The sequence below is a fragment of the Phlebotomus papatasi genome, chromosome 1 (assembly GCF_024763615.1).
Source record: "Phlebotomus papatasi isolate M1 chromosome 1, Ppap_2.1, whole genome shotgun sequence".
NCBI classification, from domain to species: Eukaryota; Metazoa; Arthropoda; class Insecta; order Diptera; family Psychodidae; genus Phlebotomus; species Phlebotomus papatasi.
In genome coordinates this window covers 108,773,428-108,799,014 of record NC_077222.1, presented here as the reverse complement: position 1 = coordinate 108,799,014, position 25,587 = coordinate 108,773,428, and the positions used below count along the sequence as shown (strand labels likewise).

The following is a 25,587-nucleotide window of genomic DNA, read 5'->3' as shown; positions in this document are numbered from 1 at the left end:
GCAGTAAAAGAGGAAATGTTCTAACATTAATAATTTATTTGAAATTCATGCAGACAAGACGCAGTTTGCAGGAATCTCAACCTGAATTTTGGGATGGAATTGCTGGATGGTAACTTTTGTTTTTGCTTAAGCCTTTTATCACATGTGATCATCGAGGTGATATCCTCATCAAGCAGTCTTTTCTGAGCTGTTTTGCTGCTTGTCTTTGTTCTTCTCTCCCTCAGGAAGTGGCTCATTCCAGGGCTGTGTCTCGCCAGATCCCAACATCATGTATATCAATGCCGGCAGGACATAGATCACACATCCCACGATAAAGACATTGCTCCACTCTGCCATTGTGTTCTGGAATGTTTAAAAAAAATAGGATCATGTTAAATTTCATGAAAATTTCATAAAATCAAAATTCACAGCCCTTCCTTTCACTCAGAATTAGATTAACCCATTCCTTACCATGGTATTATACATCAAACGCAAATTGAGTGATTTTAGATGATTTATTCCAGAGCAATTGATATTCGAGTTTCTGTCGTGAATGGATTTTTAGTTACTTTAGTCCTTCAATTACTTGGAAAAAATAGCCCGACAGAGATGGGAATAGATTTTGTTGTTCTTTTCTCGCTTCACGTGAAGTCGTGCAAAAATTTTACTCAAAATGGCGGACGGAAAATGCGACATCCCGTGGAATTTGTTAAAATTGACCTTCATCCTCTTTCCTGATTTGAATTCTGGTTGCCAATGTGTTTTCTTGGATCGTTAATCTATCTAAATCAATAGAGTTTGTAATGAATTAATGTACAGAATTTAAATTCAGTGACCGTTAAGACGCGTGTTTGAGGGCGGATTAAAATGATTTCTTTTCAAAAAAATCATCTATTAACCTGTAGGAAACTAATCCCAAAATATGAACATTCTATCTCAAGTATTTCTGGTACATTGACTGAATGGGTTAAACTAAATTGAATCTGTTGTGATATTTAAAAGAAGAAGAACAGTCCCAAACAGTAGGATAGATATATGCAAGACGTTTGAGAAAGAAAGAGATGTGAATTTTGATTCAATGAAATTTTCCTGATTCAAAAGATGTCAGCAAAAAATTATTTTTTAAAACAGAATATCACTCATTTAGTATCACAGAGGCATATGTTCATTTCGGTCATTTTTGAAGGAACAATCGAAAGGATTAAAATTAAAATTACAAAATGTTTTTGTTTTTATAGGATAATGGCTCCGGTACATCTTTTAGATTAGGAATATTTCATGAAGTCGAAATTTAATTTCTTTTTTTCCTCACATGCTTTGCATATCTCTATTTTATTTTTTCTCATTCTTCTTGTTCTTCTGTTAAATATCACAACAAATTCAATTTAGCTCAGTCCAATTTTGAGAGCGAAGAAGTGGGATAGACTTATGCAAATCTTTTGAGAAAGAAAAGGAAGCGAACTTTGATTTAATGAAATTATACCAAGCTAAAAACTGTGTCGGAGGCATTAGGGTAAAATTTTGAATTCCGAATGGCTCCAGTACACCTTTTAGATTAGGAAAATTTCTTGAAGACGAAATTCGTATCTCTTTCTGTTTCAAACCTATTGTATATGTTTATCTCACTCTTTCGCACTCTTCTTCTTCTTTTAAACATCACAACAAGTTCAATTTAGATCAATCGAATTTAAAGTGCAAAAGAATGAGATAGACACATGCGAAACGTGTGAGAAAGAAAGCTATGGGGAATTTTTATTTCATGAAATTCTCCTGATCTAAAAAGTGTGCCGAAGTAATAATACAATTTTAGATTATTTTTAAGATTATTAATTTTTCAAGTTTTAAGGGAGTTTTCCAGCCTGTAAATTCGTTTGTTCGGTATTCCGCGTAGTCCGGACTTCCAAATTTTACTCTTTCATAATAAATTTATCATGAAATCAGCATATTTATAAAACTTTAAGCATTGCTTAAACTCAAAAAATAGATCATGGTCTTTAAGAAACTGACATTTTGAAAATTATACAAAGATACCCAAGCAGCAAATTGAAGTCAGCATAAAGTTATACCCAAACAGCCATTTTGATGTATAGAAAAGTCATTTACTGAGCGAACATACTTTTTTGACTTGCTCCACGATGTTTCGTGTTCAAATCTAAATATTTTCTTAAGAAAATTACGTCTGCTCTCTAAGAAATATTTTCGAAAAACAGACGATGTTTTTGATTATCGTTAATTCTAAGAAAAATTAGGAAGCTCAAAGATTGAAGGTAAATATATAGCCAAAAAATAAATTAACGTTTTACTGAAGTCAATCTTATACCGAGGAAGTTACGTGAGTTTAAGCAAAATTTTCGAGAGACTGACTTTGGTAATTCTGACATAAGTATTTGAGGTCAAAATAAAGTAATACAGTAGACTCTCGCTAATTCGGCTCTTTTAAGATCGGGCTACTTTTTAATTCGGGCAGCATGTTACATTTGAAAAAAGTTTGTTGTCATTTTTCAAGTTTGATTATAATTATCAAATGAATCAAATATGCTCAAATTTGGCATGGTTTTGTCATAGTTTTGATGTAATTTTGCATTATTAAGGGATTTTCATGCAATTTACGATATTATGAGTGTGTAAACTCAATATGTGAATGTAGATGAATAAAAAATCGTTGCATTTCAAAAAGTTTGTCGCCCGAATTTCTCTCTACTTCGGTTGACATTTCGGTCCCGTCCCAAATGCCCGAATTTGAGAGAGTCTACTGTATTGAGGTAAGAGAGTGGCTAGAGCTCAAGCCTACTTTAAACAAATTCAGTTGTATACGCATAACGTCTTCATGACCTTTTAATGGCCTTTAAAAAGTACATTAAAAAACTACACAAAGTCGGAGTTCTTTAAGGTAGTTAGGGGAAGTGCGGCACCTTTGAATTGGTGCAGCTTGGAAATGGGGCTTTTTCTCCTATTTTTAAATGAAATATGACCTTATTATAATGTAATTTAACTTCATATAATTTAAAAATAGGAGACAAAAGCTCAATTTCAAAGCCGATCCAATCCAAAGGTGCCCTATTTTGTTTCTTGGGTATGCACTTCTGCTTAAAATATTTGCTCAAATTTAGGGAATAATTTACAGAGTGTTGTAATTGTGTAGATAAGAGCAAAAGTGAGCTGTTAAAATAGGAAAATGATGATACGATAGACCGCTTTTGCTCTCACGTTAGCGGCTCAATTCCAGTATAAACGCGATTAGTTATGATATTGATGACGTTGTCTAAATCTTTACTAGATTATAAATTGAATTGCCCCTGACGTACTGTAGGGTCTCTTCGACAGGGAACCCCTATTGACACTTTTGCCAAAATGTTGAAATTTATTTAATGTAGGGTAAAAGCACCAAATTCCGGCCAGCTTGCAATTCCGGTCACATTTTTTGTTCCTCAAATTCCCATGAATTTTTAGTTTTTGCATACTCTAGCTAGAGATTATACAATGTAAAAAAACTAACATAAAAATATAGCTTCGACGAGCAAGATGATCTGAAAAAGGCTTTGGAAGAATTCCGGAAGGGCAAGGAACTATGAGAATGAAGGTAGCCGAAATAGGCCACCAAAGCTATGTCTACATTTTTATTCATTTTAAAATGTATTAAGAATGATTTTAGAGAAAATAAAGATGATAAACTGTCTACAAGGTTCCAAGCAACACTCCTTAAAAAGAACTAACAAAAAAACTGTAATAAAAATATTGCATTTCAAAATTAAGACTTTGGCACTTGTGTGCAACTATGCCGAAATTTAGCACACTTACCCTATCTAATAAAATGTAAGTAATATGGCATTTTTTCATTAATCTACGTCTTTCGATAAGGGTAAATGTTCAAATTTGTCCTAACACGAGTTCTTATAGTGTCAATAGGTGTTCCTTTCACCCTACAAAAAGATATGCTTTTTCTGTGAACGTTTTTCCTTCACGCCAAACTTGCAAATTCAAATTGCAAATTGATTGACATCGCAAAATCTGTTTAATTTTGCCGACAGAGAAATATTTTCTTTCCTGCTAATTTTAATATTAAACATTAACCGAAAGAAAGTGTTACAGTAATCTCTTAACACTTACCCCGTCTTCTGTGAAATAGGATACAATAATTGGTGATATGAAGCCCGGTGTCGTTCCAACGAAGTTCATAATGCCATACAAAAGACCCGCGAAATTTGGCGCCAAATCGTGTGAATTTTGCAAATTTGTTATTGAAACTGCACCATTGAAGCCCAGAGAAGCTGTGATAACAGCCACACAGGCATAGGGTTCAGTAATGAAGCACAGGAGAGCCAAAAAGAGTCCTGGTAGGATGTGAGCTGGAAGGAGAATATTTTGGAATTAGAGGAATGTTTTTTGATGAGAATTTGACACTCACAGAAAATGGTAAAGACTTTCCGGATGTTTGTGACACTCAGCCATTTCCGGTTTCTCACAAAATCCCCTATGTAACCAAAGAGAATGCCACAGGTGAGACGAGCCAAGTAGGGCAGTGCTGAGAGAAATCCAGACTGGGAGAGGTTGAAGTTGAGGACCACGTTCATGAATTTGGGAGCTGCAGTCATTAGGAAGAACAGTCCCCAGAGATTGCTGAAATGCAGTATGACAAGAGCTATGAAGGGAATGGATGTGAGGATCTGTCGAATGGGTGGTTTGGGCTTTTCCTTGGATACACTAGTTCCCAGGGCTTTCTCAATATAGTCTTTCTCCTCGGGCTTTATGAATGAGTGCACATTGGGTTTATCAGCCACAATTAAATGCCACAACAGACAAATGATCCCGGTTACCACAGCCGGAATGTAGAAGCCTGATGGGAGAGAAGTTTGGGGTTAGTCATTTCTCAATTAGATCTATTACTGTGTTATCACACTTGCACATTAAAATTTTAATATGATTCACATTAATTGTCGCTGGTGAGAGTCCAAATGCGTAATTTTTTGTGTTTCAATCATTTTATATTCAAAATTTGATCTATTTGTTGATAAAAAGGTAGACTTGGCCCGCAAAATTTGATATAAATTGATTTGAAGCATTAATGCAAAAAATTAATGCGATTTTCTCTTTAATTTTTTAATGTGAAAAATATTTATGCTTTAGGTAAATTTAAACTTATTTTTGCAGGCCAAGTCCAGTTCTTTATCAATAAATAGAAAAACCCCAAATATTAAGTGACTCAAAGACACAAATAACATATTTGGACGCTCACAAGCGACAATTAATTTGAATCACATTAAAATTTTAATGTGCAAGTGTGATAACGCCATTAGACCGTTTTTTATCAAACTTACCAGTTGCCCAGCTGACATTCTCAATCAAAAGACCAACAATCGGCAAGGTAATCACCTAAAACAAATTAACAAAAATTAGTTAGGACGTCGTGAAAAGTTCTTTTGCCTTCAACACTCACCGTGCCGAAAGTTCCACCCATAAGGCTCCCCATAAATTTTCCTTTTTCCTCTGGTGGAGCCCATTTGGAAATGATATTGTGAAAAGCAGCATAATGTGGACCCTGAAAGAGCCAATAAAATTTTCCTCAATTTTCCACAAAGTCAGTTGAAATCTGGTTCAATCTCAATTAAGCTAAACTTGCTGAAGAAATTCAGGTCAATTGCTGCATAATTGCCTGGTAAATAAATCTAAATTCTAAGCGGATTCTCATGAAATCGGTATAGAATCTCACTCAACTTCGAACTGAGGATCGTAGCATAATTTCTAAGTTATTCAATATTATACAATTTTCAATAACCCCACTTAAAATATTTATTTTGTAAGGGCTGAGTCATAACTATATTTTTTTGTAACACGTTTTTTTCACAACTCCTGAGGGGAAGACATTGAACATAGTGAGAGTCATGATTGACAAATTCCAGTTAATAGCTTATTCATCATCCCAACTATTATTATTTAGCGACTTTGAGTTTATTTCTTGCTCAAACAAGTGCGGGAAACGCGGGAAATCTTACAAGATATTGGCTATTCTTCATGTGCAGAAGCCTAACATTTAAATTACTGCTATCACGCCCCTTTGGAATGCTCAAACACTGTAAAATTCCTGCGCAAAATCCATTGCATGTTGCACCTAATTTCAATAATTCATGCTTATAGGGATCGGAACCAAAACTGCGAAATTAGTGCATTATAAAATTATGGTTTCGTCAGATCTGAGGATTTTCTTTTGCTTTAACTTTTCACTGAGCTTAAATTTCTGAAAAAAAGCTTCTAAAAGTGCATCGCTAAACGGACTAAACCTTTTTGATTAGTAAGTCTGCAGTAAGTAATTCAAAATGGTCAGTAAACGCTCCTACAGATCTTTTAGATCAGGAAAATTTCATAGTCTAAATTCCCATTTCTTTTTTTCTTGAAAGTTTTGCATATGTCTATCCTGCTCTTTCACACTCTTCTTCTTCTTCTTTTGACTATCACACCAATTTCAATTTAGTTCAGTCCAATTTCAATTCCGAAAGAGTGAGATAGACTTATTCAAATATTTTTAGAAGAAAAGGGACGCGAATTTTGCTTTCATGTTTTGATGGAGAAACCGGAAATCGTCGGGAAATGGGATCTCGCAAGGAAAATTCATCAACTTTTCCCAAAGCTTTCGGCTCAGGCTCCGGGCCTTCATTAGTGGTCAAACTTAGTATTTCTCCCCTGAGAGTCGTTCATAATATGGGCTTCAGACCTAAGTTTTAGCCATCTGGCTTAACTCCTCTAATTCCTTATCAGGTATGATTTTTTAGGAAAATGTTGTTTGGAATTGGATATTAAGCGCAAATGATCCATTAGATTTTCAAAAATCAATAAAATTCCTATAGTTATTTAGATTTTTGAGACCTTCGAGAAATGGGCTAAACCTCCAGTCTCAAGCCAGCATAATGGTCACTCTGTTCGCAGTGCGAACAAGGAGAAATCCCAGAAGCCTTTAACATTCCCAACAATTGTAAATTTGTTGCTAAAATCGTGAAAAATTGTTGTAAAATTGTAAAAGCGTGCCTTCACATTGTCCATATGCACTGTACTTATAGTGTTGACCATTATGAAGGAATGTCAAGATAGAAATACTAGACTTGACCACTGATGAAGGCTCGGAGCCTGAGCCGAAAGCTTTGGGAAAAGTTGATGAGTTTTGCTTAAGAGATCTCATTTCCAGACGATTATCGGTTTCCTCATCAATATAGTTATCCTCACGTCGGTTTTTTGCTTCACATTTTATGAAATTTTACATTATACCGATCTGAAAAGTAAGGTAAAGTGCCCTCGAGTCGACCGGTTTCTCGACTCGACCGGTGGTCAATATTTGAATGTTTGATAGTGAATTTCTATAAAATTGTCACTGATTCTTATTTATTTATTAAATAATTGATCTATTAATGTTATGGCCAGCGCACAATAACTTTTGTTTTTTAAACACGTTTTTGACATTTCAATTAGAGTGTTTAATTAGAGTGAAAGAGTTTTCTAAGGTCCGCGTAATTGATTCCAGGATTTTTTTTAGATACGTGTACACGATCAGTTCTCTTCTCTTTTCCATTATTATTTCGTGTCTCAGTGAAAAATGAACAGAATTTGATGAGAGTTTCATCAAAAGAAAGGTAAAAATGTGGAGCTAGTGACATCTGTCATAAAAATGACAAATCATTTGGAACAATTTTATCGTGGACACTCTTTATGGCTTCGGCACTCCTTTTAGATAAGGAGAACTTGATGAAATCAAAATTCACATCACTTCCCAAGCAGCAATTTTTTCTTAAAATAGTCTTGTAGAATTCCCTAAGAAAGGCACTATAGAACCAAAAATCTATTTATTTACTTATAACGCTCTTGGTTCCATCACTGAGATTACTATGAGTAAAGTGGCGCACTCTTAAGGATCTTAAGAGCTGCTATGGGAATTTCAACAGAAAATTTTCACTTTAAGTCTTTTAAAAGTACACTAAAAGACTTGTCTAATACTTGGTTCTATAAGGCAGCTATTTTGCGTCTTGGGTTTAGTTTTCAATAAATAGGCCACACTCCTAACTGGATATTTTTCCTTTAATCCTTTATATCTCTGATCGATTGAATTAATCAATCTTATTCTTTTCTTTCTATAATTGTATTAAAAATATGTTTTTTGTCGTAATTTTAGTTTATTTATGTACTTTTAGAAATATTTTAGAAAAATATAAGTCTTATCATTACCTCGATTTACTTTACTCTAAGCACGTCTTGGCTTAATCTGAGTTCTGTTTCACAAAATTATGTCTAAAGATCCGCAAGTGATTGGCTAGTTACTCTTCAAATAGTTTTTATAGGAATAGGAGTATTATTAGTTTTTTTTAATAAAAAACTTATTGAGATATGACTTGGCATTTACTCACCGATAGAAATCCCGTGATGAATCGGGAAATGTACATGGCATAGAAACCCCAGCTGGCAAAAAGTGGGGCAAGAGCGGTAACTACAACGCTCAGTGCAAAACTTGTTGTGATTAAAATTTTCCCTCCATACTTTTCCACTAACCATGTTCCAGGGAGGGCTGATATGAGATAGCCCCAGAAATAGGAGCCAAGGAGCAATCCTTGTTGGCTGGAACTCCAATGATAGCGGGGTCCATACTTAAGGGAGAAAACATTAAAGAAATCACAGAGATAATAGAAGCTTTTTCAGGAAACTCACATCTTTCACTGTAAGAACCCCAGTGATATCCGTTCCGTTCAATAGAGATGGTGATGATGGTACTACCATAGCCAGGATGGCAATGGAGAAATTTACTCTCAGCATGTAGGAGGTCATGCAGGATAGAAATATCATTACTCCTACATTGAGCCGGACAGGAAGTCGTCCTGTGGATAGCGATTTTGCATTAGCATGGGAAATATTAGGAAAAGACAGTTAGTAGAAGAAGGTTTTGAAGCTTCGGACAACAGAGGTTTCGTATTACTCGACTTTTTCTTATTTTTCAAGTATTTTTCTTTAATGAATACGATCCATGGCAATACCATGTAACCGAATTAGATCGACATGAAGACTTAGAACTTGGGCGGATATCGGTCTGATACTGGTCAGATTTCCAAAAAAGTGAAAGTTCGTCCGTAAGATAAAATAAGATTCTCAATCACTAAAAACCAGCGAAGTCAAACCAATTGTTATAAATATAAATAAATAAAAAATAAATAAAATAAAATTTTGTCACGAAAAAACTAAAAATGAGCAGTAAAAGTAATAAATGAGTAGAAAAAATTCAAAAACAGTAATAATATTTAAAAAAAAAGATGAATAGTAAAAATATACTCAATTTGGTAAGTGAAAAATTAAAAAAAAACAGTTAATAAAAATAAGAACCGGGTTAGCTTATCTTACCAAAAAAACAACCAACAAACAGGAAATAGATTTAAAATATCAAGAAAAGTTTCTTGAAATTTTGGACATTTTCGAAATATTCATGAAATTTTCCAAATGCCTCAAATTAATAAGTTTTGTAGAAATTTTTAATTATTATTTCTCTGATTAAATTGAATATTTTTACTGCTCATTTTTTCAATATTTTACTGATCACTTTAATTATCTACTGCTCTGATTTTAAATTTTTTACTGACCGTGTTTAATAAAATATTGCTCAATTTTGGACTTTTGCTGCTCATTTCATTATTCTGCTTTATTCTGCAAAATTAGTATGGAAAAGTAACAAGATTTTCCGTTATTTAACAATAACCGAAATCGTCAGATACATTTTTCTTTATAAATGTTTATACAAGATTATCTTGAAGATTATTGTCAAAATTTTGTGAAAATCTGATTTTTATAAGGAATTTCCCAATAAATAGAGCTGAAAACCTATATTTTTCTTTTTCATTTTTATGTCTTTCTCTCAAAAATTGGAAATTTGTGATAAATAAAATACGATTTTAACAATACTTTAACAAGATTTTACAAGAATGTGTATTTAGTTATGAGTAGGGAAAAATCTTTTCACTTTTGTGGTTCAACAGGGTTATTTAATTTAATTAATTTCAAAAATTCACAGAAAGTTAGAGAATTACAAAGAAAATTAGAGAAAAAAACATTTAAAAAAAACTAAATTAGCAAAGCCCAGATTGGAAATGTTTTCGAATTCCCCGTAGAGAGCTACGTGTCTCACGGGGAAATGAGTTATACGAGGTAACTTTTTTAACAAAAAGAGTGCTATAAAAAAGGTTTTGCTCTGCCCTATGCACTAGAAATCCCTGAACCCTAGCCGAACCCTGCTCGTTAACTGAGTGGCCAGGTAACCAGGTAATCCTGTTATCACTAAGCGATGCAGAAAGAGCAGAGAACGTATTTGAAGGAAAGACGGTAAATGCAACCAGCAAACACGTCCCTATTATTATTAGTTTATTTAATCACAAAAATAGGGTCACCCTTCTTACAATTGTGATAACAAGAAAGAATTAAAAGCAAAATTTTTGGGCAGTTTTATCACATTTGAATATGTGTTTTTTCTGCATATTCAGTTGCTGGCACGGGGCGGGAATCGAACTCACAGCAGTTAGAGTCGAGTCAGAGATCTCATCCGCCCAAGATCCAACGGTCTTGCCTATTGCGCCACTGAGATCCTCGTTAAAGACCGATGGAAACGTTAAAAGACTGAAGAAATTTTTTATTGGAAATTATCGAATTACACTTAAAGAAGCTTTTTAAAAGTCCTCGTTATATTGAATGGATGGCTTATGTCATGCAATTATTTTTATATGTTTTGGACATGAAACGTGTGGCAGCAAACTTTGTGGCAGGAAATAGAATTTGTCCTGTTTTTAGAACTGAAAACCTCCGTGAAAAGCTGACGTTTTGACATGATTTAGGAGACAAAGATCGCATCGCCGGAATAGCTCAAAGCCATATCAAAAAGTGCGTAGAATAAGTACATAAAATTTCGGCATGGTTGCATGCAAATGCCAAAAAGCCTTTAGTTTGTAATGAAATAGTTTTGATATAAATTGAATTTTTTGTTATTTCTTTTTAAGGAATGTTTTTCGGAACCTTGTAGATAGTATATCGTTTTTGTTTTCTCTAAAACCGTTTTCAATATATTTTAAAATTTATAAAAATATAGACATAGCTTTGGATGATATTTCGGCCACCTTCATTTTCATGGTATCGCCCTTCCAGAATTCTTCCAAAGTCTCTTGTACATCATCTTGTTCGTTGAAGCGAGATTTTAAGTTTTTTTCTGCATTGTATAATCTTTAGTGTATGCAAAAGCGAAAATTCATGGAAAATTGAGCAACAGAAGACGTGGCCGAAATTGCAAGGTGTCCGAAATTTGGTACAGCTACCTTATCAGAAGGCCTTCGAAGACTGAATTCCGAAGACTGAACGAAGGCCTTCTGATAGGATAGCTGTACTAAATTTCGGACACCTTGCAATTTCGGCCACGTCTTCTGTTGCTCAAATTTCCATGAATTTTTAGCTTTTGCATATACTAAAGATTATAGGGTAAAGTGGTACACGTTGGACAGTGGTACAAGTTGGACAATGGTACAATTTGGACAGGGCTTTTTGTCTTGATAATTTTTTTAGTATTTAATTTTTATTTGTATATTTTTAATGCTTTAGTTTTATAATTTGCTTCCTGGTGCTTAAAAACAAATTTTGTACTGTATTTATCAAGAAAAAAACCATATCCAACTTGTACCGGCGAATTGTACAACTTGTAAAACTAATTCCAAATTATATCACTTTACCCTGCAATGCAAAAAAAACGTGAAAACGTAAAAACGACTTTTGTCCAAATATAAGTATTTCTACTAATCGGGCTCAAGGAAGTCAGAAAACAAGTAACAGTAACGTCCTTATGAGGTTATTAAGACACTTTAAAATCCCAGATTTACATGAAAGTAGTATCTAGTTCCCACAGAAGCATATACGAATAAATACGGAACTTCCGTCATCCAAAGCTTTATTAAATTGTGTGAAATTGAGCTTTCCTCTCAGACACTTTCCCTTATTGTTTTATCCGCTTACCCGTTTTTACCCATGCATAAGATTTTAGTATTCTCTAGCTGCTAACTCACTCAAATAGCCCAATAAAAATTCTAATGAATTGCAAATAGATTTTGGAATTGATTGTGAGCTATTTAATTTATATAAATTAATTACAAAAAGCTACCGCAACGATCACGTAAAAAATTCTTGACATGAAAACCAATTTAAAGTGATTTAGAAAACATATGATTCCAAAGGAAACTCTTTTTTTCTATTAGTGCTTTTAATAAATGTGTTCAGATTGATCAAACAATGAAGAGCTTTGCGGAACGAATCTCAACAAATGTGCAAATAATTTAATAAAATTGAATTAAAAAAAAATAGAATTGTGGTAATAGCTTTGGAAAACCTTTGCACTCATAAAGGTATTTTTAATTAATGTTTTATTAAATTTTTCAATGAAGCTTTCGGTGGGAAATATTTCTTAATGCAAAATTCTTGAAAGTGTCGTAAAATGAATTTCCTAGAACACTGTCTTTTCTCACCTAGAATCTTGCCCATGGCTTTTGCCACCACTTGGGACACCATTGTGGGATTTTTCTTTGTAAATTGCACCAACCACAAAAAATCACTCTAAAAAAACTTAAAAAAAATAAATATTTTAATAGTAAAATAAAAACAAAATTGAGACTTTTCAAAACGCAGAAAAGCTAATTCACTTGCAAATTGATGCTATCTTTCCTATTGTGATGCGTTTTTTTTTCTCACAAATATCTGCACTTTTTGTCTACTGACACGCAACACACAAATTTTCTTTCCAACTTGAGCTAAATTTTTCTCACAATCGACGGAGAGTTCCTCCTCCTGATTCTTCACATTTTCCACAAATGACGCACATTGCGATCATGCCCGAAATTTTCCCATTTTTCACTTTGTACAGAAAATTCAATTTACTAATTCAGTGAATATCAAAAAAACCTTTTTTAATTGCACAGATTATTTCTCTCTGACTATAAACTTTAATGCTCGATGGCTATTGAGCTTTAGAAAGCATGTTGATCAAAGCACCGTCCGCGAGCAACTGCCGTGCAGTCGGAAAAGTTCCTACAGACACCTTCTCTCGTGCGACTTTGTGCACAGATTGGGGGATTTTGTGCTGGGAGATGGGCTTTTTCACCTGAAGCTGGTGGAGATCAGTTGTGGTCAGAAAGTCTCGCGCTGGTGGTATTGTTTCCTCTCTGACGCATTTTGGGATCACCATCGTTCCCCCTCCCCGGCTGCTATACCTTTGGTCAAAAACGTGCCAAAAAGTCTTCCTACTCGTGGGAGACATTAAGCATGACCCCTGGAGTTGGATTAGGCGGCAAACTAGTGATTTTGTATCACTCAATGCCATGGCAAACAGGTCTTATAGTTGCTTATCGTGCGCACTTTTTGCACTGATTCACTACACCTCTAGCACAGAAACTTGCAACTTCTAATTTGATAATATGTTTCCAGTCCGATATTATCATAATGATATGCAAAAGAACAAGAATTGAAGATTCTAGCAAGTTTGGGTTTTCTTCAACTCTCAATTTCTTGATCAAATATCAAGGAAGTTTTTATTTACATTTCTGATTTTTTTTATTTTAAAAATTTATAGTAATGTTCAATTAACTTTTCTACATGTCATTTAAAATATTTAAAAAAAAATTAATTGTACGTTATCATCAAGTTTCCGAGAAATATTAAATTTTAGAGCAATGTCACAATATGAGATTGCTTCAGGGGCTTCAGAGTATCTCATAAATTTGTAGAAACCTGTTGAACATAAAACGCAATATCGAAAAAATAAGACGTAAGCACAATCCTTTAATGCACTTTTGGTAGATTTTTATTTATTTTGAAGTTGAAATTGAAAAAAAACTCATATTTTGTAAATCGTTTCAGTTTACCTATACACAGTACCCAAGTAGCAAAATGTGGTCAGCAGAACGTTATTTTATCGTTTGGTTGAAGTATTATTAGAATGACGCAAGGATCCTTGAAAAATTACTATGACTGTAGGATAAAAAAAGTAATGCTGACTTAATTTTGCTACTTGGGTACTATATCAAATTTGAGCGAAGTTATACGATTTACAGTGCGTGACCAACTAGTATTTAGTTTGTATCAATTAAATCACGATAAAAGCAGTAAAAGTAAATAAAAAAATAAGGTCTTTATGCCTTTATTGTAATAATTACCTTAAAATTACCATATGGTAAGTATACTATTTTTTCCATCAGGGGAAAGCTTTCAGACTTTGCGTATACTCTGACTTCGAACACTTCACATTTTTTTGCCATATTCTCTTCTGGACATAAATTTTGTCAAAGAGCCTGTAGGGGAATTCTGTAACAGTATGACAATGTCATATGGCAAATTTAAATTTTTTTTTAAGTAGTTAAAGTAGTTTTTCAACGGCTATTCGATGCTCACATGACTTATTCTGCTTCTGAATTTATCATTAAAATTTGTCATATGGGATTGTAATATTATTACAAAATCCCCTTACAGATTCATAAAAGGATTCTGGGAAAAATAAGAAGTGTTCGAGGCCAGAGTATGTGCGAAGCCTGGAAGCCTTCCCCTATTTATTTTTCTCTACTTATTAACTTGATTGCGTTATAAGTAATATGAAGAATGTACATATAGAAATAGTAGGTGATATTGTTGAGAATCACACATAATACCATATCATGACTAAAATATTACCATTCCGGCTAACACATTAAGTACCTATCAAGTACTTAATAATAAGTAATTAATCAATCGTGTAATTTTAAAGAGCTGTAGAACATCCAAATGTGGCTTTAAGGGTTCAGACAGAGTATTTATTAATACTATGCCATTCTTTACTTCCACGTTCCACCTCCACGCGGTGAGCCCTGTTGGACTCTAATCGAAATTTTCAGTTAGAGTCTGACGGAAGAGGAGACTTTGTATTTGTATTAGCGATCTGGACTACTTTTCTCAGACTTCGGCGGATGAAGATTTACGACAATGGTTAGGTTGTCATAAAAGGGTAGTGTGCGACAGAGCAAATATTTTACTTACCAACAGATAGCCTCAAAGTCATTCAGATAAAGGTTACTAAATTGGCATGAGGTGGTAAACGACCGTAAAACTTAAAGCCAAATACTTAAAAATATATATGAAAATGAGACAAATGTCAGCGGTCAGCGTCTTGTGTCAAATAGCGAAACGAATATGGCATGACTAAGCCCTAACAATAAGTACTTAATTAAGGCATTTGTAAAAGTCCTAAAATAGGTAGTTTGCATTAAGGATTTCCAAAGCATTTTTAATAAATACTTAAAAAGTGTTTATTTTCAAGTAGTTATACTAATTGTAAAAATCATTTTCTTAATTTAAAATAATTGTTTTATTTCTAAAACTGAAACACAGGGGATCTCAGTGGCGCAATAGGCAAGACCGTTGGCTCTTGGGTGGACAAGATTTCTGACTGATAAAACCTTTCTAACGAGCCCAAATATTATACTCTTCGTTTGGAAAATACGCTTTTGAGAGTCATTTTAAGCTTTTGCCTTGAAAAATCGTTATTAGAAAGGATTCAACAGTATTTTTGTATTTTTTGTAAAAACGTTGTAAACATTTTTGATGTATTATGCTTTATTTTCAGCTAATATCACATTGAAAGATCCTTTAAACTTTAAAGCATGTGAATGGTTTCACATTTTGAAATTAAAAAAATGTTTCCACATATGATTTTTTATTTAACTCAGTAAAAAACTTAATTCATTTAAAGCAGTTAGCTTAGATATTGAAAATAAAGTCTCTTAGCAACAGTTTTCAATTTCTAAATAGGCAAAATTATCTGAAATTGTTTGTTTAGAATCTGACAGTCCTATTATTTCCATATTTTTATTGTGCGCTTTTTTTGTCTAAAATTCTCTTAATATCATTTAGTAATTGATATTTAACTATTATTATTAATTTTCTGCAAATAAGGGTTTAGATATCTTAACCCATTCCTTACCATATGATTACACATCCTATGGTAATCACAATTGAGTGATTTTTGATGACTTATTTCTGGGTAATTCATATCCGAATTCTTGTTGGGAATAGGTTTTTCAATAACTATAGTCCTTCAATTACTTGGAAAAAATAGCCCGACAGAGTTGGAAATACAATTCATTGTTCCTTTTTCGCTTTGCAGAAAGTCATCAAGAATTTTTACTCAAAGTGACGGACGGAAAGTTCGACATTGCATCGATTTTGATAATAATTTTCATTATTCACTTTCCTGATTTGTATTCTAGTTGCTAATTTGTTTTCTTGGATAGTTACTCTATCTAAATCACTAGAGTTTGCAATGAATTAATGTGCAGAATTTAAATTCAGCGACCGTTAAGACGTGTGTTTGGTAGCGGCTCCTTGCGCCCTCATAATAGATAAAAACATTTCTTTTCAAAAAATTCATTTATTATGGCCTCTACACACTGGGAGCAATTTTTGTCAAAAATTGCTTTTTTGAAGGAAATTCCCTGCAGCTTTGTAGGGGGAAACGTCAAATTTCTGTCAAAAACACAATTTTTGACGAAAATTGCTCCCAATGTGTAGACGCCTTTAATCCAACTCGTTCGCATTATTCTTCTTCTAATTAATTCTAAAACATAAACATTCTATCTCAAGTATTTCAAGAACATCGATTGAATGGGTTAATTGAAACTAAGATATTTTTTTTTCAAAAATTTTATGATAAAATGACAGCAAAACTTATGAAGCAACCGAATAAAATTGAAAGTTGAAGATGTGAAAATTATTACATAGTGATGGAATTCTTAAAATTTGCGAGAAAGTAAAGCCAAAGGGAATTATTTGGCCCATTTGACGTAACATTCGTAACAGCATTGACAGTTAACACTTAAACTTAATAAACAAAGAATTTTACTGGATTTCGTATTCACAAATCATACGATTTCTTGCAGTGCATTTTGTTTTGATTCACAACACATTGTTGCATTCTCTTCTAATAATAAAATAATTTTTAAAATAAACAGGGAAATTTCAATCATACTTTTTTTCTCTTTAAATTCATTACATGCATGTTCTGCAATGCATAATTCTCAGAATCACCTTGCACTGCTTTTCTGTATCGAACCCCATTGATTTTCAGAATATACATCAAATAATTAAGCAATTAAATACCACGTGGAAAATTTGCAGTAGATGGAAAATAATACAACTTAAAGCATTGCTGAAGAGTCAACTGATTGAAATTTCTCCCTCAAATTCCATCCCGCATTGCACGCTTAATGGAAAATTGAATTGAAAAAAAAAATGACTAGTGCTTGCATTTTCCTCAATATAAAATGCACAAGATTGGTAAAGTGGTGTTTGAATAAGAGATGCAATTACTGTCACACAATAGTATCAATGGCACATGCAATCTTTCGACAATGCAATAATTGTGGCTTTTCTTCTGCCCCGTGACGTTGGATTTTATGCTAGGAAATTGCAAAGCTTCTGGCTTAGCAAAGAGGGCGGAAAATTCACCGAGATTTCCGCACACCATTCCCATATTTTCCATTTGGAGTTTCGCACATGCTTGAGAGCTTCCTTATCACCTTGTTCATCATCTCATTATCAGGTATTTATCGTGAGTTAAGCGATGATTCTCCATCGCAAATAAACTTAGCACCAAGGTGCGTTTTCTGATGTGAGAGATTATTCATCAATTTTGCCGCCAAAATTGGTTAAATTTTTTTCGCATGCAAAAAATTTCTGTTTAAAAAAATAAAATTTCACTTTGTACAAATACAAAAGGGGTCTTCTTTTGATGTGAGCAAGAGATACTTTTTGCCCTCCACGCGTTGTATGGAAATATTTAATTGAAATGTGTTTTGAAAGACAATTTCTGTTAATCATTTGGGTAAATATGCACGATAGAATTAATGTGAAATAAAAATCGGCCAAGGTGGCTCGAACTCTTCCCAGTGATCCACGGAAAATTGACATACTTTGAAAGTTAATGGCCAATAAGAAGGGGTTATTCATTTCAAAATTTCACGGTCAAGTACGGCTTCTGGTTTCTAGGGTTTCACTCAACTTTTTAGAAGGGGTAACTCATTTCAGGGAACTTGAGCTATCGTGGCTAAGGAACCCATATAGGGAACCCATGGGGAAACCACGAGGAATCCAGGGAACCCATGGGAAACCCGGGGAACCTATACGTTTTTCAGGGATCCTGGGGAATATAGTTTTCAAGGAACGAACCGAAGAAATTCTAGGAATTCGGCAAACCCATACATTTTTCAGGAAACTAACCAGGAACTCACAACGGGGAATCCATATATTTTTCAGGGAACTCTCGAGGAACCCATACATTTTTCAAGGGAACCAGAAAAATCGTATTATTTTTTAAGAAACTCGGAGAACCCACATTTTTTCCAGGGATCCCAATGGAATTCTGGGAACCCATATAGGGGGAGGTGGGGCTACTTTGAGCTGTGGGGCTACATTGATATATGATTTTTTCGCCTGGTTCTAAGTTATGCTAATCTTTACAATTATTTTATTTAGATCCACAATTGTTTTGTCTATCCAAATTGCATCATGTTATAACCAAGTTTCCTTTAGAAATGTGCAATAAAATTGTATAACAATGTTGCCCCACAGCTTAAAGTAGCCCCACTTCCCCCTACAGTAAACTTTCGCTTATCCATCAAAACAGGATTGAAGTGTCCCACGGATTTAGGATTGATTAACATAAAATCTTTTTAAATCCAATGATTTTTTCTGTTTACATAGTAAATTAATGGGCTGCATACGTTCAAAAAGGTCAGATATATATATTTGAAAATATATTATGTAAACCCTTCCATTTGTCAGTCTTTTTATAGAAAGCGTGTCGTGACGTGCAATTGTAGAATTCTTTTAGGGAAGGAATTTGCGTAAGTTAGGATACTTTCTCATGTTAAAAGCCTATTTAATTTAGTAATATTTGTTGTATAGGTTTGGCTGAACTCCTTGGAACACAATCAAGCTAAGTCCTGAGTCAGAATAGAGGGTTATATAACTTGGTAGGTCAGTAGAAAATTGAGAGAAATTCAATATGGTGATAGTATGAAGCTTATTAATTAAATTACAGGTTTTAAACTCGTGAAATAGCTTGAAGTTGATGGAAACAAACGGAGATCGTTTGAGCTAAAGTAAGAACTGAATTATCTTGTTTAAAAAAATGAATTAAAATGTAGATTATATGTTTTAGAGACCATCAACGCATTGAATTAGACAATTATTTATTGAATAATCAGCCATTTTGTCGTCCGCTATACTTAATCAATTCCTTTCAGACCGCCACGCGTGTAATCCATTGATAAAAATAAATATAGTCCACTAACTCTTGAATTTGATTGACCCAGGGGACTTGGTCCCGAACAGAAGAAATGAAAAAAATTCATCGTAGATTAGATTACACTTACTTTAACAAAACCTGCAAAACGTGAACTATGTCAACAAAATTTTGAAAATTCAACTGCCTTACGGATTATTTTACATCACCCGGAGGAAGAGTCCACGGATAAGCGAGCGTCTACTGACTTATTTTGGGAATCCGAGAACTCGAGCCATTCTGGTTGCTTATGAGTTACGCCTTGACTTTTCAAAGGTTTTTAGATTTTCGTAACAAAAATCTTTCTTCAAGGAAATTGCTTACAAAGGTCTCTACACATTGGAAACAATCTTTGTTAAATATCGCTTTTTTAAGGAAATCGATTGCATTTCTGTAGGCGGAAATATCAAGATTCTGTCAAAAATGCAGTTTTTGATGAAAATTTCTCACATTGTGTAGAAGCCTTAAATGCAAATGTCACAATTTGGTCAAAATGGCAATTTGAGGTGAAAATTTCACTGGTCGCTCTCAATATTTCATTCTAAATAACAATTTTACTATAAGTTTTCATTATTTTTATAATTTCTTTCACAGATTCCAGAATTTTGTAATGTATTTTTCAGTTTTTTGTGTTTCGTAAAACTTTTTGAAAATTTCTCGAATTTCTGGATTTTTTCGAAAGTCTCTTGAAGAGTCCAGGAAATTGTGATAGTGAAAAATTGTTACGGAAATTGTGTTTCATGTTTCGCAGTTTTTTCCAATTTTCTCTGGGTTTTAGAAAACTTTTTAAATGTACTTTGAATTTCTGGGATTTTTTGAAAAGATTTTGAGAGCTTAGCGAAGTTTTTTTTTAAAGTTTCATGAAATACTTTCATGGTTTACAAAAAGTGTAACCATTTCCCCACTGTACATGTCTTTCCCAAGAAAATTCGATACCTGATGAAGAGGATATTTATCCCTGGAATGTCGTAAAGAATGAAATTGCGAGAATCAAGAGAGGTATAGTGTTTTCCGTCCATTTTCGGTTTCATGGTTTCTCTGATTTCTCTAAATATTATTTTCGTTTTTAGGTTTCGTAAATCTTTTTGAAATCATCAATTCAATTTTAATTCAAAATATTTAATTCAAAATAGGACAAACTGTCCTCTTTACTAGAACATCCGCATGTAAAATAAAGTTAGGTGAATTAGGAACCTGTAAAGGCCCAAGGGGTAATTCATAAACAATCAGATTGGCTCGGGTTCCCAAAAAAATGTATGGGTTCCCCGGGTTTCCTGAAAAAAATGTATGGGTTCCCCAGCCAGATTGGCTCGAGTTCCCCGAAATGAGTTACCCCTCGTAAAGGCCAATGACTCAGCACAAGCCCCTTCTTTGGCTTCCTGAGCAAAGTTTTCAAGAGTACGACATCTTCCATAATGTTCCTCAGACATTTTCTCAGATTTTAGGAAACGTTTTTAAAGTATTCTTGTGTTTCGCTAATAAATTTTAAAGTTTCTCGAGTTTCTGTAAACCTTCTCAAAAAATTGTCACCCATTTCTCCATATGACAAACCCCTTGATGGCCAAAAATGTTAATATGCTGTATGGTGTCATTAAAAAGAGCTAAAAGAGCAAAACATAGTGGCAAAACTATTCAGAATGTAAAATGATTCTAATTGACTATTTTTGCAAGATTCATGGAGATGTGAATGACCGCCACTTCATGGGAAGATTGCTTCACGGGAGGTGTTTTCACCTGAAAAACTTGTTCATTATTAATTGTTCACTAGGCGATATGTAAGAATTTTTCCATCGTACATCACGTCAATGACAATAAATCCAGCAGCGTGTGCCCACAGTTATGCTCACCCACAATAACCCTGACCATGGCCAATAGTTTTTTTTCTAGCATACATGGCTCTGTGATTAGAATACCGAATGATAAGAGAAATTGAATGGCTCTGTTTATCGTCAATTTGGCCATCGAAATCAGCTGACTTTTTGGCATTTATTAAAATGCTATTTTTGCACGCCAAAAATTTCCAGGAAAACCAAATAAAATGCCATGAAATGCCCATGAAACGAGAGAGTGTCGCGTTAGATTTAAAAGAAAGTGAAATTTTCAGAATAAATTTCAAAACAACGCTGGCACAGATAGACTCAGAATACTTTAGCAGCATTGATTCAGCCATAAAACGCTTCTTGAGCTCGCACATAAACGAGAATGTTTTTTTTTTTAAGTTTTTTTGAGCATGGCAAATACGGAAAACCCCATTAGATGGATGGAAATTTTCGCATATGGAATTTCTTTGCGGTCTCTCATCTTCGTAAAAAGTTGAATGACTATTTAAATGACTCGACATTTTTTCGGTTTGCTCTTAAAATAGTTTTATTTTTTTTTCAAAAAAAAAAAGATACCAGAGTCTCAGAGCTATTAACATAGAAAAATTCAAGCATAAAATTCATGGTCACTTCAGAAACACGCGAAATTTTTTTTATAGACATTTCATAATAACTCATTTAATTAAGCGTGGAAAATAATAAAATTCTCAAAATTGAAAATAAAATAATAGATCTGAATAACTTGTAAATGATAAAAGTTGCATTCTATAGTAATTATGGTCAGCTAGAGAATTATAATTCTTATGACATGAAATAAACATTATTATCTATTTATCTATCTAGTATATTTATAATTAGAATGGTTGTAAAAGTAATTTTAATTAATTTAAGGAAACTCTAATAATTGGCGTCTTGCAATATTTCCACACAAAATTCAATAAAAATTCCCAAAGGAGTATTTTTTACAGCAAATAAATAAGCTGTTTTGTGCGTTTTTTTAAATATAAGTTTTTCTAATAATTTTATTAAAAATAATGTTGTTTGTGAACGATTAAAGTTTGAGTTTAAATAAGGGGATGGAAATCTACAAATTCTAAATTAAATTAAAAAAAATAATAATACTAATGCCGGCACAATATTCCATGAAGAAACTAGGTCTTCCCAGAAGGGAATTATTCAAGTTTCTTTTCGTTTAAAAAAGTATTTCAAAAAGGAATCCATCTGATTAAAAAAAAGAAAATATTTGGAAATCTTAACTCAAACAAAAATAACCACAAATAATTGCAATTATTTCAAATAATGTTTCACTTATCAAGAATAAGTTAAAAAAATAAAATAAAAAAATAAAAGTAAATCATAATTAAAATAAAAAATGAAAAATTTAATTTTAGGAAAAGAACTTAAGAAAAAGAAGAAACTGTTTAGATCTAGAGACTGGATATGATAATGTTCACTTGTGGGGGGAGGGGTCAGTGGGGATCAAAAGTTGATTTCTCTTACCGTTGAACCTGTAGAGCAGGAAAAATATGTTTTTTAATTGTAAACGAGTATAATGCCCAATATGCACTATAACCTTTGTTTTGTAAACATGTTTTTGACATTTCAATGAGAGTGAATGAAACCGAGATCTAGTTATCTCGCTCTCTTTCATAGGAAATTTTGAAAACATGTTCGCAAACAAAAGTCGTTGTGCGTTAGGCATAATGCCCAACGCACAATAACTTTTGTTTTGTAAACATGTGTTTGACATTTCAATGAGAGTGAATGAAACAAAGATCTAGTCATCTCCTTCTCTCTTATATAAAATTTTGAAAACATGTTTACAAACAAAAGTTACTGTGCATTGAGCATAATGCCTTCTTTTGAGTTCGACCAATTCACTGGAAAAATAAAAGAATCATAGTTGGATCACATTTGATCGTTTTTGAAAGGTGCAACAATGTATTTTGGAACTTTCTATGCATATTTATCATAATATTTATCACAGGGATCTCAGTGGCACAATAGGCAAGACCGTTGGGTCTTGGGCGGATGAGATCTCTAACTCGACTCGCAAAGTTGTGAGTTCAAGTCCCGTCCGGTGCAAGCAACCGAATGTCAGGAAAAGACATGGAAGAAGTATCCACATTGCGGGAAGGCGCTCCTCCTGGACGGTCTACACATGGACTTAGCGGATTCTTCCATCACGGAATACACAGCAATATAAAGATGACTACATCATAATATAGTATTCCGATACGATTAATAATAATCACGATAGAATATCTTTTATCATAAACTTATTACTCACAACATCACATCTAACTGAACTCCAAATATGACTTATGCCCAACCAACAAGAACTTTTATTTTGTAAACATGTTGTCGATATTCCCGGGACCTAGATCAAGTCATCTCGCTCAAGCTTATAGGTAATTCCGAAAACATATTTACATAACAAAAGTTATTGTGATAACTGATCATAATCATAATAATTTTTGTTTGTAAATATATTTTTATAAATATCCTATGAGAATGAGCAAGATGATTATAGATCTAGGTCTCACTCGCTCTCATAGAAATGTCACAAAAATATTTCCAAACAAAATTTATTGTGTTTATACTGATTAAATTGATTGATAAATTTCAAAAACCATTCCGAAATAAGAAATTGCTTAAGAAAAGTTGATTTTAGAATATTTTAGCACGAGTAACATGCATACGAACAAATAAAAACGTAAGTCCGAGAAAGGCAAATATTTTATAGGTATATTACCGATTCACTACCGATTAAGTCCGATGCGGTCGGGTTGCAAATTTCAAGATCTTTCAAAAAATCCAAATTTAAGCAAACCGGTTGAAAAATAGGCCGTCTAAAGTGGTTAACTTTGATGTTAGGTGGTCTGATGCTTCATCGTAGAAATGGGACCCAGAAGGCCCATAATACTTCTGGAAATGAATAGATAAACTCGTGAAAAAAGATGGTCGTCAATTTGGCACCAAAAAGATTCTTCATGCTGTCGTATCTCTGATCCGATACCTTGTCGTATTGCTAATGCAAAGCAAAGAAAATGTTCGAAAATTCGATATCGAAATGGTTTCCGAACATAGCTGTTCAAGGACGAAATGTTCACTACCTCTAAAACATATTAGAAAATGAAAGAAATCGCAGGAGCCGTTTTCAAAATGAATCAAAAAACATGCTTTTGGAGGGGAAGAAGGGGGGGGGGAGAAAAAGACTGTCCTATGCCCTAGACACACTTACGACTTAAGCCGAGAGACGACTTTGTGGAAAATGATGGAAATTTAGTTTAATTATTATTTCTAATATAATTACGCTAAGCCGTCTCTCGGCTAATCCTCAGGTCTGTCAAGGCCCCTAGATAATGTTGACTTATGAGTGGGTCGTCAAAGACCGGAAGTCGATATCTCTTACCGTTTGGCTTCTAGCTATTCCACAAGTTGAAAAAAAAGTGGATAACTGCTCTCTCTATTTGAGTTCCAGCAGCAACATGTTTATTTTCGAAAGTTACATACGTGAAACTACTCCACCTTTCCTTAAAGTACCTTGACTATATTTCTTTAAATCAAATCAAAATGGCGGTATAGCAGGAAATTTGTTTTTTTTTTCTATTTCAATTTTGTGCAAAAACGTCTTAACCGTTTGCGATAAATTTGGTATCATTGGAAAGGTTTTGAAAAAATCTAAATTATGCATTTATTTTCAGTTTTATAATGCTGATTGCAGGATTGAACATACTGCAAGATTTTAGGAAGCCAATCGTTATGAATAGTTCTGAATGTTCTGTGGTATCAGGACGATATAAACATTGGGATATCATTATTGATATGATATGTCTGTAATTTAATCACTGAGAGAAAAACGGGGGTGCGATAAATATTTTTTCCTCATAACTTTAACACTTTTTAGGTGTAAAAATATATCAACATTTTTTAATGTTAATTTTACATCTTTTTAGGGGTAAAATCAAAATGAAAGAAGGGTAACTTTAACCTAAAAGACACCTAAAATGCGTAATATTTACACCGTTTTCGGATCAATACTGCAGGCTAAAATAAACATTTCCGGAATGTTATTTTAACTTTTTCGGATTTGTCTCAATGATAGAATGATGTCTTACCAACATGATGTAATACTCAGAACGTTATAAAACCAAAGATCTTGGTGAGGGCATAGGGCGTTAGGTAAAAGCGGAGACAAAGAAGAAAATTAGTTTTTGATTGGATTTGAACAGTAAGGAATTAGGAATGTTAAATCTGTGAAAGAACTTTTTATGTCGTTCCCATCGTTCCACTCTGGAGAATGTTATCAACGATAAGACAGCGGTGGACGCTAAAAACTGAAACTCACGTACATAAGCATTTTTGATGATTAAAATTACGTCTTTTTATCCATCTATCTTCTGATTACACAACAATTTTCTAAAAAAAACAACA

General features: G+C 33.5%; 1 protein-coding gene across 1 annotated transcript; it reads right to left on the bottom strand.

Moving 5' to 3' along the window:
* Positions 1-18: 18 nt before the first annotated feature.
* Positions 19-13,111, bottom strand: LOC129799181 (sialin-like). Its single transcript, XM_055842861.1, has 9 exons — positions 12,666-13,111; positions 12,492-12,588; positions 8,662-8,828; positions 8,364-8,600; positions 5,414-5,515; positions 5,295-5,349; positions 4,385-4,813; positions 4,087-4,325; positions 19-342 (listed from the first exon to the last, which is right to left on the bottom strand). Exons 2-9 carry the CDS (start codon positions 12,532-12,534, stop codon positions 169-171), a joined length of 1,446 nt encoding a protein of 481 aa, XP_055698836.1. The 5' UTR covers positions 12,535-12,588; positions 12,666-13,111; the 3' UTR covers positions 19-168.
* Positions 13,112-25,587: the final 12,476 nt, after the last annotated feature.